Genomic DNA, 13,869 nt, shown 5'->3' with positions numbered 1-13,869 from the left:
GTCTTTCTTGATTTTGTTGAGAACTCTCTTTGAATATACTCTGATTATTTACAACACTATCTGTGATCTTCACTCCCTTCCTTATCTCTTCATCCTTCTCTCTCTCTTTGCTTCTTTGCTGCCATCATGGAGACCTCACCTTCCCGGTTCCATTGGCTTCGACCGGACAGGAGAACTATGGTAGAACCCACCGAGAGAGTTCCAGAGAACAGCACCGGAGCAGAACCCAAAAAGAACAATGCAGAAAGGACAACTGCAGAAGGACAGAGAGAGAAATTTACAAAAGAGAAGGCTTCAGAAAATAGAAGTGAAAAAGAACCCAAAGAGAAGGTTCCAGAAAAAATCACCAACACCCGAGGAGAATTGAGAGATAAGATATTACACTGGGGGACCCCAGGAAAACCTAAAGACAAAGTTCCAGATAAAATACGCAAGGAAGAACCTAAAGAACAGGTTTTAGACAAAAAAAACAGAGGAGAATTTGAAGAACTGGCTCCAGAACATAAAGATGGAATAGAATCTAAAAAGAAAATTCAGAAAGAGAATTCTCCAAAGCAGAAAGTTCCAAAAGAGATTTTTCTAGAAGAGGAGGTCCCAAAAGGGAGTTCTCCAAAACAGATGATTCCAAAGGAGAAATCTCTAAAACAGGAGATTTCCAAAGAGAACACACTAAAAGAAAAAGTTTCAGATAGGAGAACTGGAGAAGAACCACAAGGGAATTTACCAGAGAAGAGAACCATAGGAGATCTGAAAGGCAAGGTATTAAACTGGAGAACAGCAGGAGAACTAAAAGTGAAAGTGCTGGACAAGGGAACCACTCTAGAACCGAAAGAAAAGGTCCTGGATAAGGTGAGCTGTCGAGAACTCAAAGTGAAGGTTCTGGAGACAAGAAATGCAGGAGAACCCAGAGAGGGGGCTTCTGAGAAGAAGTCCAGAGGAGAACCCAAAGACAAGATTCAGAAAGAAAAGAAAGAAAAGGTTCACAAACAGAAGACGGCTGGAGGAGAACCTCAAGAGCTTAGAACTCCAGGAGAACCGAGAGAGACGGTTCTGGAGAAGAGAACATCAGGGGAACCCCGAGAAAAGGTATGGAACTGTAAGCTGATTTTAAGTTCAGCTTACAGTCATGCTTTAGCTGTGAGACATTTCTGCTTTTAAAGATTCTGGGTTCATTCGGTACTGTGTCTGTTCTAGGGTTAGTATTAAGGCTTACAGTAGTGTAAAGGTTAGTGTCAGTGTTAAGGTTTAGCGTTAGGGTTGCGGGTTAGAGTGTTATGTTTAGAGGTTGGTGGGAAGGGTTAATGTTAAGAGTTTAGGATTAAAAGTTAAGGTTTTGTGTTGAGGGTTAGGGTGTAGGGTTAAAGGTTCGGGTTAGTGTTAAGGGTTAGGGTTAGTGTTTAATGCAGGATAGGCAATGTTTTTGCAATGCACTTTTTGTCATATTTGCCTAAATTAACTTCACGTCTTGATAGCAACCAATATATCTAAAGGTTTAACGGTAATATGAGATCATTCCGACATCTGTGGGCGTCGCAATTCTGTAATAAACACGACCAATCATTAAGGGGTACCCTGACTATTGATTGGATGGGCTACCTGTCGGTCTACCTACCGACCTGCGCACACTCTGCCCCTCCACTCAATCCTCGTTACTGTAGTTTTGTGGGTTCTGAATTGTGTCAAAAAGAAGCTAAAATAGCTAGCTTTGCGCAACTTGCCTACCCTGCCTTTGGGCTTCATGTCATCCTATGTTGTGTGTAGAGAAACCAGGTGTTCAAGGAGATCACCAAGAGCTTCTCACACCTCACCCTGAGGACCTCCTTGAAGAGGAGGCTAGAACAACGACAGACTGAGCTCAGCAGCACCAGGGTAACACACACACACACACAAACACACACACAAACACACACACATGCAGGCATGCACATGTAGGCATATTCACAGACACACGCTCACACACAGACACACACACACACACTGTGCCTGTTTCCCTGACAAGAAGGCTCAGTGCAGCTCTGGCGTAAACTTAGTCTTCTTTCACTTTCAGTGTGTGTGATTATGTGTCTGTGAGTGTGGGTGTATGTGCTTGTCTGTGTGTTTGTGTGTGGTTATCTGTGTTCTGTGTGTGTGTGTGGTTGTCTGTGAATGAGTGTGTCAGCGTGTGTTGTTATCTGTGAGTGTGTGTCGTTCTGACTATCAGGGTTTGACGAATGCCCGCACATCCTCTTGTGGCATGTTGCTATGGCGATACTTCCTGTTCTATCCCGGAAGTGACGATGACAGCTGCAGAAGTACTGTACAAGTTGAGAGGAACTTCTCAGAGTCATCTAGACACACACACACACACAAACACACTCTCACACAGAGAGCATGTTTTTAATGCACGACCACCTTGGAATAACCAATATACATCCAGTAAGTCGGCCTATACTTCTATGTTACATGTTTTACTGTGTGTGGGTGTGCTTGTGTCTCTGTGTGTGTGTTTTCAACTTCATAGTCTTCTTTGCAAAGTTAGTTTTGTTCTTCTGGTTAGATTATTTATTTCTCTCTCTCTTTATCTCTCGCTTTTTCCTCCCATCTCTCTCTTTATCTCCCCCTCTCTCTATCTCTCTCTCCATATCCCCTTCTTCTTCTCTCTATATCCTTCTCTGTCTCCCTCTGTCTCCCCCCTCTATTTCCCTCCATTTTTATCGTCATCTCTCTCTCACTAACCCCACCTCTCTCCCCATCTCACAATTTTTCTCCTTCTCTATTGCTCTTTTTTCACTCCTTTGTCAATCCCTCTCTCTCATCACCCCCCCCCCCCACCTTCTCCCTACACCTTTTTCTCTTTCCCTCTCTCTGTTGCTCTATTTTTCCTTACTCCCTCTCTCACTCTCTCTCATTAACCCATCTACCTCCTTCCTCTCTCCCCGTCTACAGGCATTGGCTGCGTCTGATGGAGGTGAGTTTATCTCTCTTCACATCTGACACGTTGTGTAACATTTCATCCGCCCCTCATCCACTCTTCATCTCTTGTTTCTGTCACCTGCACATAAGTGAGGAGGGTGTCGGTGTGCATGCATGCATGTGTGTTGTATGTCTGTGTGTGTGTGTTTGCGTGTGAGATGCAGGTGCTATTACAACGACTTCCTCCATTCACCCCTCTAGTCAAAGAGGAAGTGACACAAGGTTTCTGTCTTCTCCACCGCCATGTACGTCTGCAAAGACAGTCTCCTCTCTGTGCTGCTTCCTCTGTGGTGACACTGTGGCTTTGCTTCAACCTCAGCATGAGAACTACTTCATGTCCATCTGGTGTGACAACAGAGCTGTTTATGTCACATAGATACAGCATACTCACATATGATTGGCCCTCTTGGTTTCCTCCCTCCGCAGAGCTGAACGTGGCACCTGAGGAGCGGGGGGGCGTGGCCGAGCTAGGCCACACCTCCAGCAGCAACTCCAGCCTACCCACAGTGCCAAGCGGCGGGGGGAGTGGCGTTGGCAAGGTGGCGAGCTGGGCCGTGAGCTTTGAGAGGCTGCTCCAGGACCCGACAGGAGTCCTGTACTTCACGGTCAGCTCACAGGAAATCACACCATCCCTCCACCTCCCCTCCTGCCTCCACTTCCCTTCATCTACCTCCACCTCCCTTCACCTCCCTCCACCTCCCTCCCTCCACCTCCTTCACCTCCCATCACCACCCTCCACCTCTCTTCCTCCCTTTCACCTCTATACCTTGACTCACTCCTTCTTTTCCCTTCCTCACTTCTCTCCTTTCCTTCCATCCTCACCTCCCCCTTCTTCCTTCTTTCTTTCCTTCTTCACCTGTCCCCTTTTTCCTTCCTTCCTTCCCTCCTTCCTTCCTTCCTTCCTTCCTTCCTTCCTTCCTTCCTTCCTTCCTTCCTTCCTTCCTTCCTTCCTTCCTTCCTTCCTTCCTTCCTTCCTTCCTCCTCCCCTCCTTTCTTACCCACCCCTCTCCCTCCTTCTTCATCCCCCCAGTGCCTGCAGGCCCTTTGGGAAGCCCAACTCTGACTCACTCCTGCTGTCCGGTACTATGTGGGTGGGGGATATAGATAGAGATTGATCTTGGTGAGGATGTATGCGGTGAGCAGTGTGTTTGTGCATGTCAGAATCAGAATCAGAATCGGAAGTAAAGAAATTACTTTGGCAGGAGAGCCTACCTAGGCAGCCATTTTCGGCGCCATGTGGTCAGCACTGGGTGTGTGTGTATGTGTGCGTGTGTGTATGCATAGAAGCTTTACTGGTAATTGAGAAACCGGCAAACACTTAAATCTTCACTAATAAAAACATTGTGGTCCTGAGCTTAGATAGACAGGCAGGCAGAAAGATAGACATACAGACATATACATCTTGTATCTGTATTCATACATACAGTTGACATTTACAAACTCTGACCGAAGTTGAACACTGGATTTTGGTGTTTCAACACCCATTGACACTTCCCTGTTGTATGACTATGTTTAGCCTGTGTTCTGCATCTCTCTTTCACTAACCGTCTCTGGAGGAGGGGATCCCTCACTGACTTGCTCCTCCCAAGGTTTCTTCCATTTTCTCTCCTCTAGTGAGTTTTTCTGGGAGTTTTTACTTGTCTTCCTTGAGGGCTTAGGTTGGTTGAGGGGCAGTTCTATGGGCATATGTGAAGCCCTCAGGGACATTGCTTGTAAAAAGGGCTATACAAATCAATTTGATGATACACAGGCGGTAAAACAGGCCAACATACCGACCGGTACGCAGGGAGGCAGGACAGGCAGACAGGTCCCTTCTCCTGTCTGTTTCAGATGTTGTGGTTGTTGTTACTGTTTTGTGACTTCAGTTAAATCTGACAGTGTGAATGTGTTAGCTGACAGACTTGTATAGTGACTGAGTGTGGTGGTAGTTAGTGGTGATGGTTTGTGTTGACATGTCTGACTGCATCCTGTCCTGTCTCTCCAGGCCTTCTTGAGGTCAGAGGTCAGCGATGAAAACATCCTGTTCTGGCAGGCCTGCGAGAGGTTCCGACACATACCATCCAATCACACTGATAAGGTAGGTCCTGCCCCCTACATACCAGCCAATCACACACACGAGACAAGTGCCACCACCTACACACCAGCCAATGATTGGGTGCTTAGTGTCAGACTCCGCCTCTTCCTATCCCCAGCTGAACCAGGAAGCTCGGTCCATCTACACCAACTTCCTGTCATCCAGTGCCAGATATTCTGTCAACGTAGATGACACTGTCCGTGTTGAAGAGGACATGGGGAACCCCCAACCTGACATGTTCAACAGCGCTCAGCAACAGGTTCCCTGACCTTTCCCTATAATAACCCCTGACCCTTTACTAACCCCTGACCCTAACCAGTCGCTGACCCTGTACTGACCCCAGACCATAAAATGACCCCTGACCCTATACAAACCCCTGACCCTGTAATAACTCTTGACCCTATACTGACCCCTAATCCTAAACTAACCCCTGACCATATACTGACCCATAACCCTATTAGAACTCTTGACCCCTGACCCTATACTAACCCCTGACCCCATACTAACCCCATACCATATGATAACCCCTGAACCTACCTTATGCTAGCCCCAGACCCTACACTGATCCCTGACCCTATCCTAACCCCTGACCTTTAATCTGTTCCTATACCTTTTCTAGATAAACCCTTAACACCAGATCCTTTTCCAACCCCAAACACCTAACATCTAAACCCCAACTAATTTCCTTCTATTTCCTTACGTTCTCTCCCCTCCTGCAGATCTTCAAGCTGATGAAGTTTGACAGCTACCGGCGTTTCGTGCGCTCCCAGCTGTTTCAGAGCTGCATGCTGGCTAACGTGGAGGGCAGGCCACTGCCGGAGCTCTCTACACTCACACAGAGCCCCCAAGCTGGGCACGCCAGCGCCACTAGTAGCCCCTCCGGCTCTGACGCAAGCAGGGCGGCGGAACGCAAGCTCAAAGAGGTAGTAGAACCCAAAAGGCAGTAGAATAAGTTCCAAACACCATGTCCTAAGAGGAAGTGAGAGTCCCACCAATGCGTCGCATCTGTCCAGTATCTGTCCACACTGAATCCGTGAATTTTTCGCTTCTGTTATGTCATGTCAACAAACCACGTAACCACAACACTGTGCACCACAGAGCTTACAAAAAAAGAGCTGCGTCGCGTTGTTTTGCGCATGGCCATTTAGGACATTCCAAAAGAAAACAAGGCAATTGACGATTTTGGGACTGACGCTTGCTCACGTTGCATTCAGTCAGGACACAGGTGTAAGAGGTCCTAGAAGACACAGGCTCACAGAGGTCAGCCAAGATGGTGGTTGTGGGTGACAGAGTTGAAAGGTCAGTGTCTGAGTGGGGGGGGGTGGGGTTGTGTGTGCTCCTTCAGGGGTCAAAGCTGAAGCCAGGGAGGAGCCCCCCTGTGGAGTACAGAGCAGAGAAGAAGAGAGGAGGTCTGGTCAATAAACTCTCACGAGACAGACGGCAGGACAAGAGAGGATCTTGGGGAGGTTGGATTGGCTGATGTGTTAATTGGTTGATTGGTTAATTGGGAAATTAAGTGGGGATGTAATGTGCATGGTAAGTGTGTGGGATGAGTGTGTGTGTTTACAATAAGTGTACGCATGTCTGGTACGTGGTATGTTTGGTAAGTGTGTGTGTGTGTGTGCATAATGTGTGGCATTTGACCAGCATGTAGCAGCTGGTAGTACTACAGTACTTGTTTTATCTTTATCTTTCTATTTATAATGCTACAATGATGCTACCTTACTATGATACTTATTGTTAGTAACCAACCTACCATGGCAAATTCTGTAAACCTACTTGGCAGTAAAACCTATTCTGATTCTTCTGTGCTGTTCCTTCTCAGCAGAGCTAGCCAATCATGCTGCTGCATTGCAAGCTGACCCTCTGAGCATGCCCAGACAAGCGGGTGCTGTGGTGAGACTTCTATTGTTTTCTGTTTTAGTTGACTCTATTGGATTATATTATAGTGTATTCTAATGCATTTTATTCTGTTCCTTAGCAAGGAGAAAAAGTGTCTAGTGTAGGCGGAGCTGAGAAGTACTGCTGCGTCTATCTCCCAGATGGCACTGCTTCATTGGCTCCCACCAGGCCAGGGCTCTCTATTCGGAGCATGCTGATTGGCCTGTGTGAGAAAAGGGGCCTCCCCCTCTCTGATGTCACCATCTATCTGCAAGGGAAAAACAAAGTGAGCGTCAGATACACACATATAGTTACACAGGCTGATACTGCATGTATACAAATACCCCTTACAAATGTGTCTGTGTGTGTTTGTGTGTGTGTGTGTCTGTTTATATGTGTGTGTGTGTGTGCTACCTCCAGCCTCTCTCTATGGAGCAGGACAGTTCCATTCTGAAGGAGCAGCAGGTGTATCTGGACATCAGCATCTCCGTCATGTGAGTACTCACCACCTCACACAGAAAGCATGACAGGAAGAACTCCCCATCTCACACAGGAAGTATGACAGGAAGTACTGACCATTTCACGCAGAAAGTATGACAGGAAGTAGGCCTACTCACCATCTCACACAGGAAGGATGACAGGAAACAGTACTCATCTCCAAGCTGTGTGCCTGTCTTCTCAGGGTGTCACTGGCCTGGACAGGGGGCACTATGGGTATTGTAGTAAAGTCCAGTAAGACTCTACAGGAAGTGCTGAACCCTCTCCTGCAGAAGCACCGTCTGCGACCACAGGATATCCTTGTTACCATGGTGAGGAACAGTCCAAAATATTCTATATGAAATACCACAGTAATGGTGTTAAAATAATGGTTAACGTGTGTGTGTGTGTGTGTGTGTGTGTGTGTATCTTCCAGATTGGGACCAGAGATGTCCTTAGTATGACCAGGACGGTCAGCTCTCTGACCATCAAACACATAACACTGGAAAGAGTAAAAGGCCAGTATGCAGGAAGAACGAGTGTGTGCATACTAATGTGTGTGTTTGTGTACAGTTGTGTCTGTGATCATAGAAGTGTGTTTGTGTGTGTGTATGTATGTGTGTGGGTGTGTGTACAACTGTGTGTATGTTTGAGCGTGTGTGTGTGACTAACTCTTCCCCCGTCCCACCTTCCCTCCCCAGGTGGAGAACAGTCCGGGACCTCCAGATTGCCCCCCCCGGCCAGCTTGTCCTCCCAGGGACGCAGCTCCCTCCCTGGGGACAGCAGCAGCACGGGCACCTCCCTCCCAGAGGACTGCTCCAGGGCCAGGCAGAAGAGACCCACCCCACGAAGGCCCTACGACATGGATGGTGAGACAAACTTCCTGTCTGAGAAGGACTTCCTGTCTGACAATCGTTTAAGCACGCACACATACACACACACACCATACAACACTGTACAACTGCTTTCTACAAGGTCTTCTATTGGATGAACCTTTCCTAAATTGTTGTTGATATTATTTTTGCTGATGATGTTGTTGTTGTGGGTGATGTTGTTGTTGTTGTGGTGTTGCAGGTCTGATGGAGCTGCTGTCGTCGACCCAGTACTGCTGTAGTGTGGAGGACCAAAGAGGCCTGCTGAAAAGAGAGATGCTAACCCTGCCAGACTTCCTACAGCGCCCCCTGGAGAGCACACCCACCCATGAGGACCTTGGGCCCCAGACCTGGAGAGACGGACAGGGGGAGGAAAGGAGGAGGACGAGGAGTGAGAACGGACAGATGAACAGTCCTGCCCGAGATGTTGCTGAAGCCACGCCCATTCCCTGGACATCGTTTCCTAGTAACGTACCCCTTACTCAGGAAGGGGTGGGACAGAAGGGACCACCTCTCTCGCAGAGCCCCTCCCCAGACCCGGGCAGGGAGACAGAAGTGTGAGGAACCAACACAGCCTGGAGGGCTCTTTTGTCAAATGCTGTGCCAGAAGTGCACTTCATTTTTGTCACCTTGCATGCAGATATTGCTAAAACCCGTAAAAAACGTTTTACACATGTTTACATTGACAAAACATAAGCTTTTGGATAGAATAAACAAATTGGAAAGGACAAGAAATGTCATAGGGTTAGGGTCACGGTGTCAACATAGTTTTCTTATGGGTAATGCATCTGTAACTTATGTAACTAAAATAAATTACATGGCAATTCCCGAAGTCATTCACATTTGTGACATGATTATAAAGCCCAGGATGACAAAAGATATAAACACAAAGGACAGGTGGCAAAAGTAGCCTACTATTGCAAAACCCATGTCCTCTAAAATGGACAAAAATGAATTGTTGGGTCTCAGCTGGCTATACTGAATGGGTCGTTGAGCCAGGCACTGAAGAATGAGGACGTTAGCTTGACGATGTGAAGCTGCAGTGAGTTTGCCTGCTGACAGACAGATGCTTGGTCTGTCTCTGTGTTCAGAATCTGTACATTTTGAAAGATATCATTAAAAGGCTGACAACTGGATACTGGGATAGTTTGCCTTCTTGTTCTCTCTTGCATGTCATCATGATGAGTCCTTTGTGTGTATGTTTTTTGAATGTGTGTTTGCATTTCGTGTGTATTTTGTGTGTGTGGAGAAAGATAATGGATGTTGGACTATGACGTGTGCAAGAGCCTCTGGGGTTCCTATCTCTGTCACTGCTCTCACAAAAGAAGAACTTCATCATTCTCTCCACTCTCCCTCTCTCTCTCACTTCATTCTCGTCCTCCTCTTCCCTTTCTTTGTCTCCCTTCCTCTTCCTCTTTTTCTTCCTCCTCCACTTTCTTCCTTCTTCTTCCTCCTCCTATCTCTCACCACTCTTTTTCTTTTTACCTCATTTCTTGCTCCCATCTCTTACCTCTCCTCTCTCCACCTTCACTATTTACCTCCTTTTTGCTCCCCTCTCTCTTCACTCTCTTGATTTACTTCCTCTCTTGCTGCCCTCTCCTCCGTCTCTCTCTCCACTCTCTTTCAATTTCCCTCCTCTCTTGCTCCCCTCCCCTCCACACTCTCCTTCCCACATAATTTTGTTTCCCTCAATCTCGCTCCTCCCTCCTCCCTCTGTCCGTCTCTCCTCCCTTCCTCAGAGCTCAGAGAGAACACTGGAAGACTCCATCCTCCCCTGTATATGCCAGCTCTCCTCTGGTCTCTACCCGTCTCTCCTGGTCTGTAATCGTGTCCACTAGTTTCTACTGGTGTCTAATTCTCTGAAGTCAGTCTTTTTTTTTTCAATCGGTCTCTACTGGTTTTATTCGCTTCAACGGGTATCTACTGGACTCAACTAGTGTCTACTCTTTTCTACTGCTCCATCCTGGTCTTTGTGCATCTCAACTGGTTTCTGTTCTTCTATAGAAATCTCTACTGGTCTCTCTTTGGTCTCTACTGGTCTCTACAATACTTTACTTGTCTCAACTTGTCTCATCCTTGTGTTCACTGGTCTCTCCTGGTCTCCGTCAGTCTCAACTGGTCTGTACAGGTCTAAGGGAGACGTGTGAGAGCTGGAATCTCCTGGTAGCAGCAAGGTAAGGCACAACTAGGTGTTGTCATTCACTTAACCCTTGACGATTGAAGATGGATGTCGTTTTTCTTTTCAGTGCTCCTCTATTGTAGGCACTGAGGTTGTCAGGGTGTTGTCTTGGTGATGTCAGGCCAGGTCACCTCACCTTGGCAACCAAATCTTCTCTAATAGCATCATACCATCATAGTGGACCGTAACCTAGGCAACAGGAACTGTCCAATGGCTTGATTGCAAGGATGTCTGTTTTTCTGTGTGTGAATGATGTGTGTGTGTGTGTGTGAATGTGTATGTGTTGCCTGTGACTGAATGAGTGTTTATATGCGTGAGTGTGTTAGCGCGGCGGGGGGCATCGGTCTAAACCCAGAGTTATTTCACTTGCCACGATGCTAGGCACATGCCGTTGCCATGGGTACAGTTTCCGTCCTGTTGTGCGTGGACGTCAATCCTGTACAAGGACACTATTCACATCCCGTCCTTTAGAAAGGGTGGACTCTTATGAGCGGTAAAACATCAGAAGTCAGCTCTCCCTCTCCTCACCCAACACACACACACACAGACAGAAACACATCCGCTCACTCATCCACTCGCACACGCACATCCACTCACATATACACTCACGCATATGCACTCACACACTCAGACATACTAACACATTCACACATGCACTCACAGACAAGTACACACGAGTACAATCCATTACATTTGGGAGTGCTTTAGTAACAGCTAAACAGATAACGCCCCTGTTTGTTTATTCTGTGAGGCGGGGGGGAGGGGGGCTGGAGGGAGGGTGGAAAGGGTAGGAGGGAGGGAGAGAGGGGTAAGGGAAAAGGAGGGAGGAAGGTATAAGGGGAGGGAGAGGGGTAAGGGAGAAGGGAGGGAGGGAGGGGTTGATATGATTTGGAGACATGTCGTCAGTTGTATTGCAACTAAAGGTTACCACACATACATGAGAAATCACACACAGGTGACCTGCACCCGATTAGACTGAGAGGAGAGAGGAAAAAAGAGAGGACCGAGAAGAAGGAGAGAGGAGGTGGAGAAAGAGAGGAGGTGGAGAAAGTGTGTGAGAGAGAGTTAGAGAGTGAGAGGAGAGACAGGTAGAGGACAGAAAGAAAAAGAGGATAGAGGAGGTGGAGAAAGAGAGGAGGTGGAGAGAGAGGAGGAGAGAGATGGAGAGAGCGGGAGGGGTTTGTGTTGGGTGTGTGTATGTGTGTGTGAGCGTTTAAGTGCACAGAAGCTTCATCCTCAGTCATCTGTGTTTAACTCCAGACACACAGACAGGAGGACAGAATCTGAGTCATCGAAAGACAACACTTAGGAACGACCAGAGAACTACAAACCACAGAGGACTACAAATATGGAGTCAGCACAAGATAAAGTGAGAATAGTCTGTTCCAAGAATTGTTTTAAATTCCATTCCAACCAGTGACACCCAGACCTCCAGGTGAATTAATCATGGCCTGTCTTCTTTCCTCTAGGCTGTAACAGCAACAAAAATGACAACTTCCCCTCAGAAGCAGGTGGTCAAGAGCAGGTCCAAGTCCACTGACGGTGTTCAGCAGGCGAAAAAGGTAGAACACCATTCAACAGCACCCCTTATTGGTCAACATATAGAGTGCCTCCTGTGGGTCAATATTCCAAACCCATATACAGCATCACAGTGGGTCAACATACAGAGCACGGATAGATGATCCCTCACAGTGGTATTGTGGCTCAGTGCCTTGCACTGTCGCTTCACAGCAAGAAGGTCCTGGGTTTGATTCATGGGTGATCGTTGCTCCGGGCTGCCCTCAGAGGAAGGGAAACAGGATGTGAGAAAAGCAGTAAGGGAATTTTGCTGTGCGACTCAAGCATGTGTTTTTGTGTGGCCGCTCCCTGCACACGTGTCACATCGCTCAACCAGTGAAGGTTCAGTCTTAGAGCGCTCCCTATTGGCAAACATAGAGAAGACATTTGGAGCACTCCCTACGGGTCAACAAATGGAGCATCCTGATTTATCCAGTACATTTGAACCCGTGACTTCTATACCTGACCCATTGACACTACTGGGTTATCAATACACATCCATAGTGAAGGTTTCAGACCACAGAGCACCTCCCAGTGGTGGTAATATATGCGCAGAACGCAGAGGAGAGAGGAGAGGGAAAAGAAAGAGATAAAAGAGAGAGGGACAAAGTGAGAGAGAAAGAGAGAGAGATAAAGAAACAGAGAGGGACATCATGAGAGGAAAAGAGATAGAGCAAAGGACAGAGAGAGAGAGGAAGGGAGATAAAGAAAAAGAGGGACGGAGAGTGAGAGGCAGAGAGAGAAAGAGAGAGATAGGGACAGAGACAGAGAGGAAGAGCGACGGAGGTCCTGGCTCATCTCTCCTACTAATGTGTCCATTCTCGCAGGCTTTCCACACGCCTCAGAAGTCTCTACCTGGAGGAGCAGACATGCACCAGACGGTAAGCACACGTACACCCACCTCACTTCTGAAACCGATGTTAAAAACAGATGCAAGCACTCATGCACACGCCCCATCTCTGTCTGAGGCACTGTTCTAACATCAGTTGCGTGTGTCAGAACAGGCTAGCCCAGAGAAGATCGACCCCACCATCCGGAAATGACGAACGGACACGGACTGCCATCGTGGACATGTTTGTGGTGTCCAGTCACAGTAACACCAGTGACACACCAGTGACCCATTCTGTCCTAACGTGTCTGTGTATCTGTCTTTCTGGACACCGTCCTGTCCTCCACTTCTGTTTAAACACAACCTGCTGGGAGTTTGTCAATGTTGAGTCCAGTGACGTTTGTTTGTGATGCTGGTTAATAATGACGGGCAATAAATATGATGAAGACGGAGTGATTTTTAAACTTCTTTTTTTACTCCTTCTCTCTTCTCCTCTCCTTCAATCTCCTCTCGTTTATTCTCCTCTCCTCTTCACCCTCTGTGGCCCCAGCTCAGTTGTTCAGGCTTCTCCCACCAAACAGCGCTCCCACTGGCGACGCACAATCCTGCAGTAACAAATCTATCCACAGGGTGGCGCCATGATTCCATCCACACTGTCCTTCAGACGGAGTCTGAGGACAGAACCGTAAATGTGTTAAAAATACCTGTAAATACAAAAAGTCAGGGACCCAGCAACCTGGTTATGTATTCATATAACACACACATCCGCACTGACACACACACACACACACACACACAGATAATCACAGTCCTGTCATTACTCTGTCAGTACTGGAGGCAGAATCTCAAGCACCTGGATAAACAACAAATGGAGAATATGACAGATTATCTTTTTCTCTCTATTCTCCCTCCACCTCTCTCTCTCCTTCCATATCTATTTTTCTCTATCATCCCTCCACCTCTATCTATTTCCCCTCCACCTCTCTCTCTCTCTTTATTCCCCCTCCGACTCTCTCTCTTTATTCCCTCTTCACCTCTTTCTCTATCC

At 47.4% G+C, this 13,869-nt stretch overlaps 1 protein-coding gene and 1 long non-coding RNA gene across 4 annotated transcripts; both read left to right on the top strand.

Moving 5' to 3' along the window:
• Nucleotides 1–603: 603 nt before the first annotated feature.
• rgs14b (regulator of G protein signaling 14b) lies at nt 604–9,392 on the top strand. 3 transcript variants are annotated; one of them, XM_047043047.1, is made up of 15 exons: nt 604–1,086; nt 1,762–1,869; nt 2,926–2,947; nt 3,379–3,557; nt 4,937–5,029; nt 5,145–5,285; nt 5,746–5,949; nt 6,372–6,492; nt 6,855–6,922; nt 7,008–7,193; nt 7,328–7,401; nt 7,590–7,716; nt 7,821–7,902; nt 8,086–8,253; nt 8,459–9,392. In XM_047043047.1, the coding sequence occupies exons 1-15, from the start codon at nt 619–621 to the stop codon at nt 8,815–8,817; spliced, it is 2,400 nt and encodes a 799-aa protein (XP_046899003.1). In that variant the 5' UTR covers nt 604–618; the 3' UTR covers nt 8,818–9,392. The 3 variants fall into 3 exon arrangements, with proteins under 3 accessions (XP_046899003.1, XP_046899002.1, XP_046899004.1); XM_047043046.1 differs by having other exon boundaries at nt 6,852–6,922; XM_047043048.1 differs by lacking the exons at nt 604–1,086; nt 1,762–1,869 and adding an exon at nt 2,334–2,415 and having other exon boundaries at nt 6,852–6,922.
• A 535-nt stretch (nt 9,393–9,927) lies between these two features.
• On the top strand, nt 9,928–13,273 carry LOC124482667. The gene is made up of 5 exons (XR_006957757.1): nt 9,928–10,430; nt 11,696–11,804; nt 11,905–11,997; nt 12,820–12,873; nt 12,997–13,273. It is a non-coding gene; the product is annotated as an uncharacterized LOC124482667 (long non-coding RNA).
• Nucleotides 13,274–13,869: the final 596 nt, after the last annotated feature.

Source organism: Hypomesus transpacificus, chromosome 20, assembly GCF_021917145.1.
Source record: "Hypomesus transpacificus isolate Combined female chromosome 20, fHypTra1, whole genome shotgun sequence".
NCBI classification, from domain to species: Eukaryota; Metazoa; Chordata; class Actinopteri; order Osmeriformes; family Osmeridae; genus Hypomesus; species Hypomesus transpacificus.
Note: the sequence above shows the minus strand (reverse complement) of the source record. Positions and strands in the feature narration are given on the sequence as shown.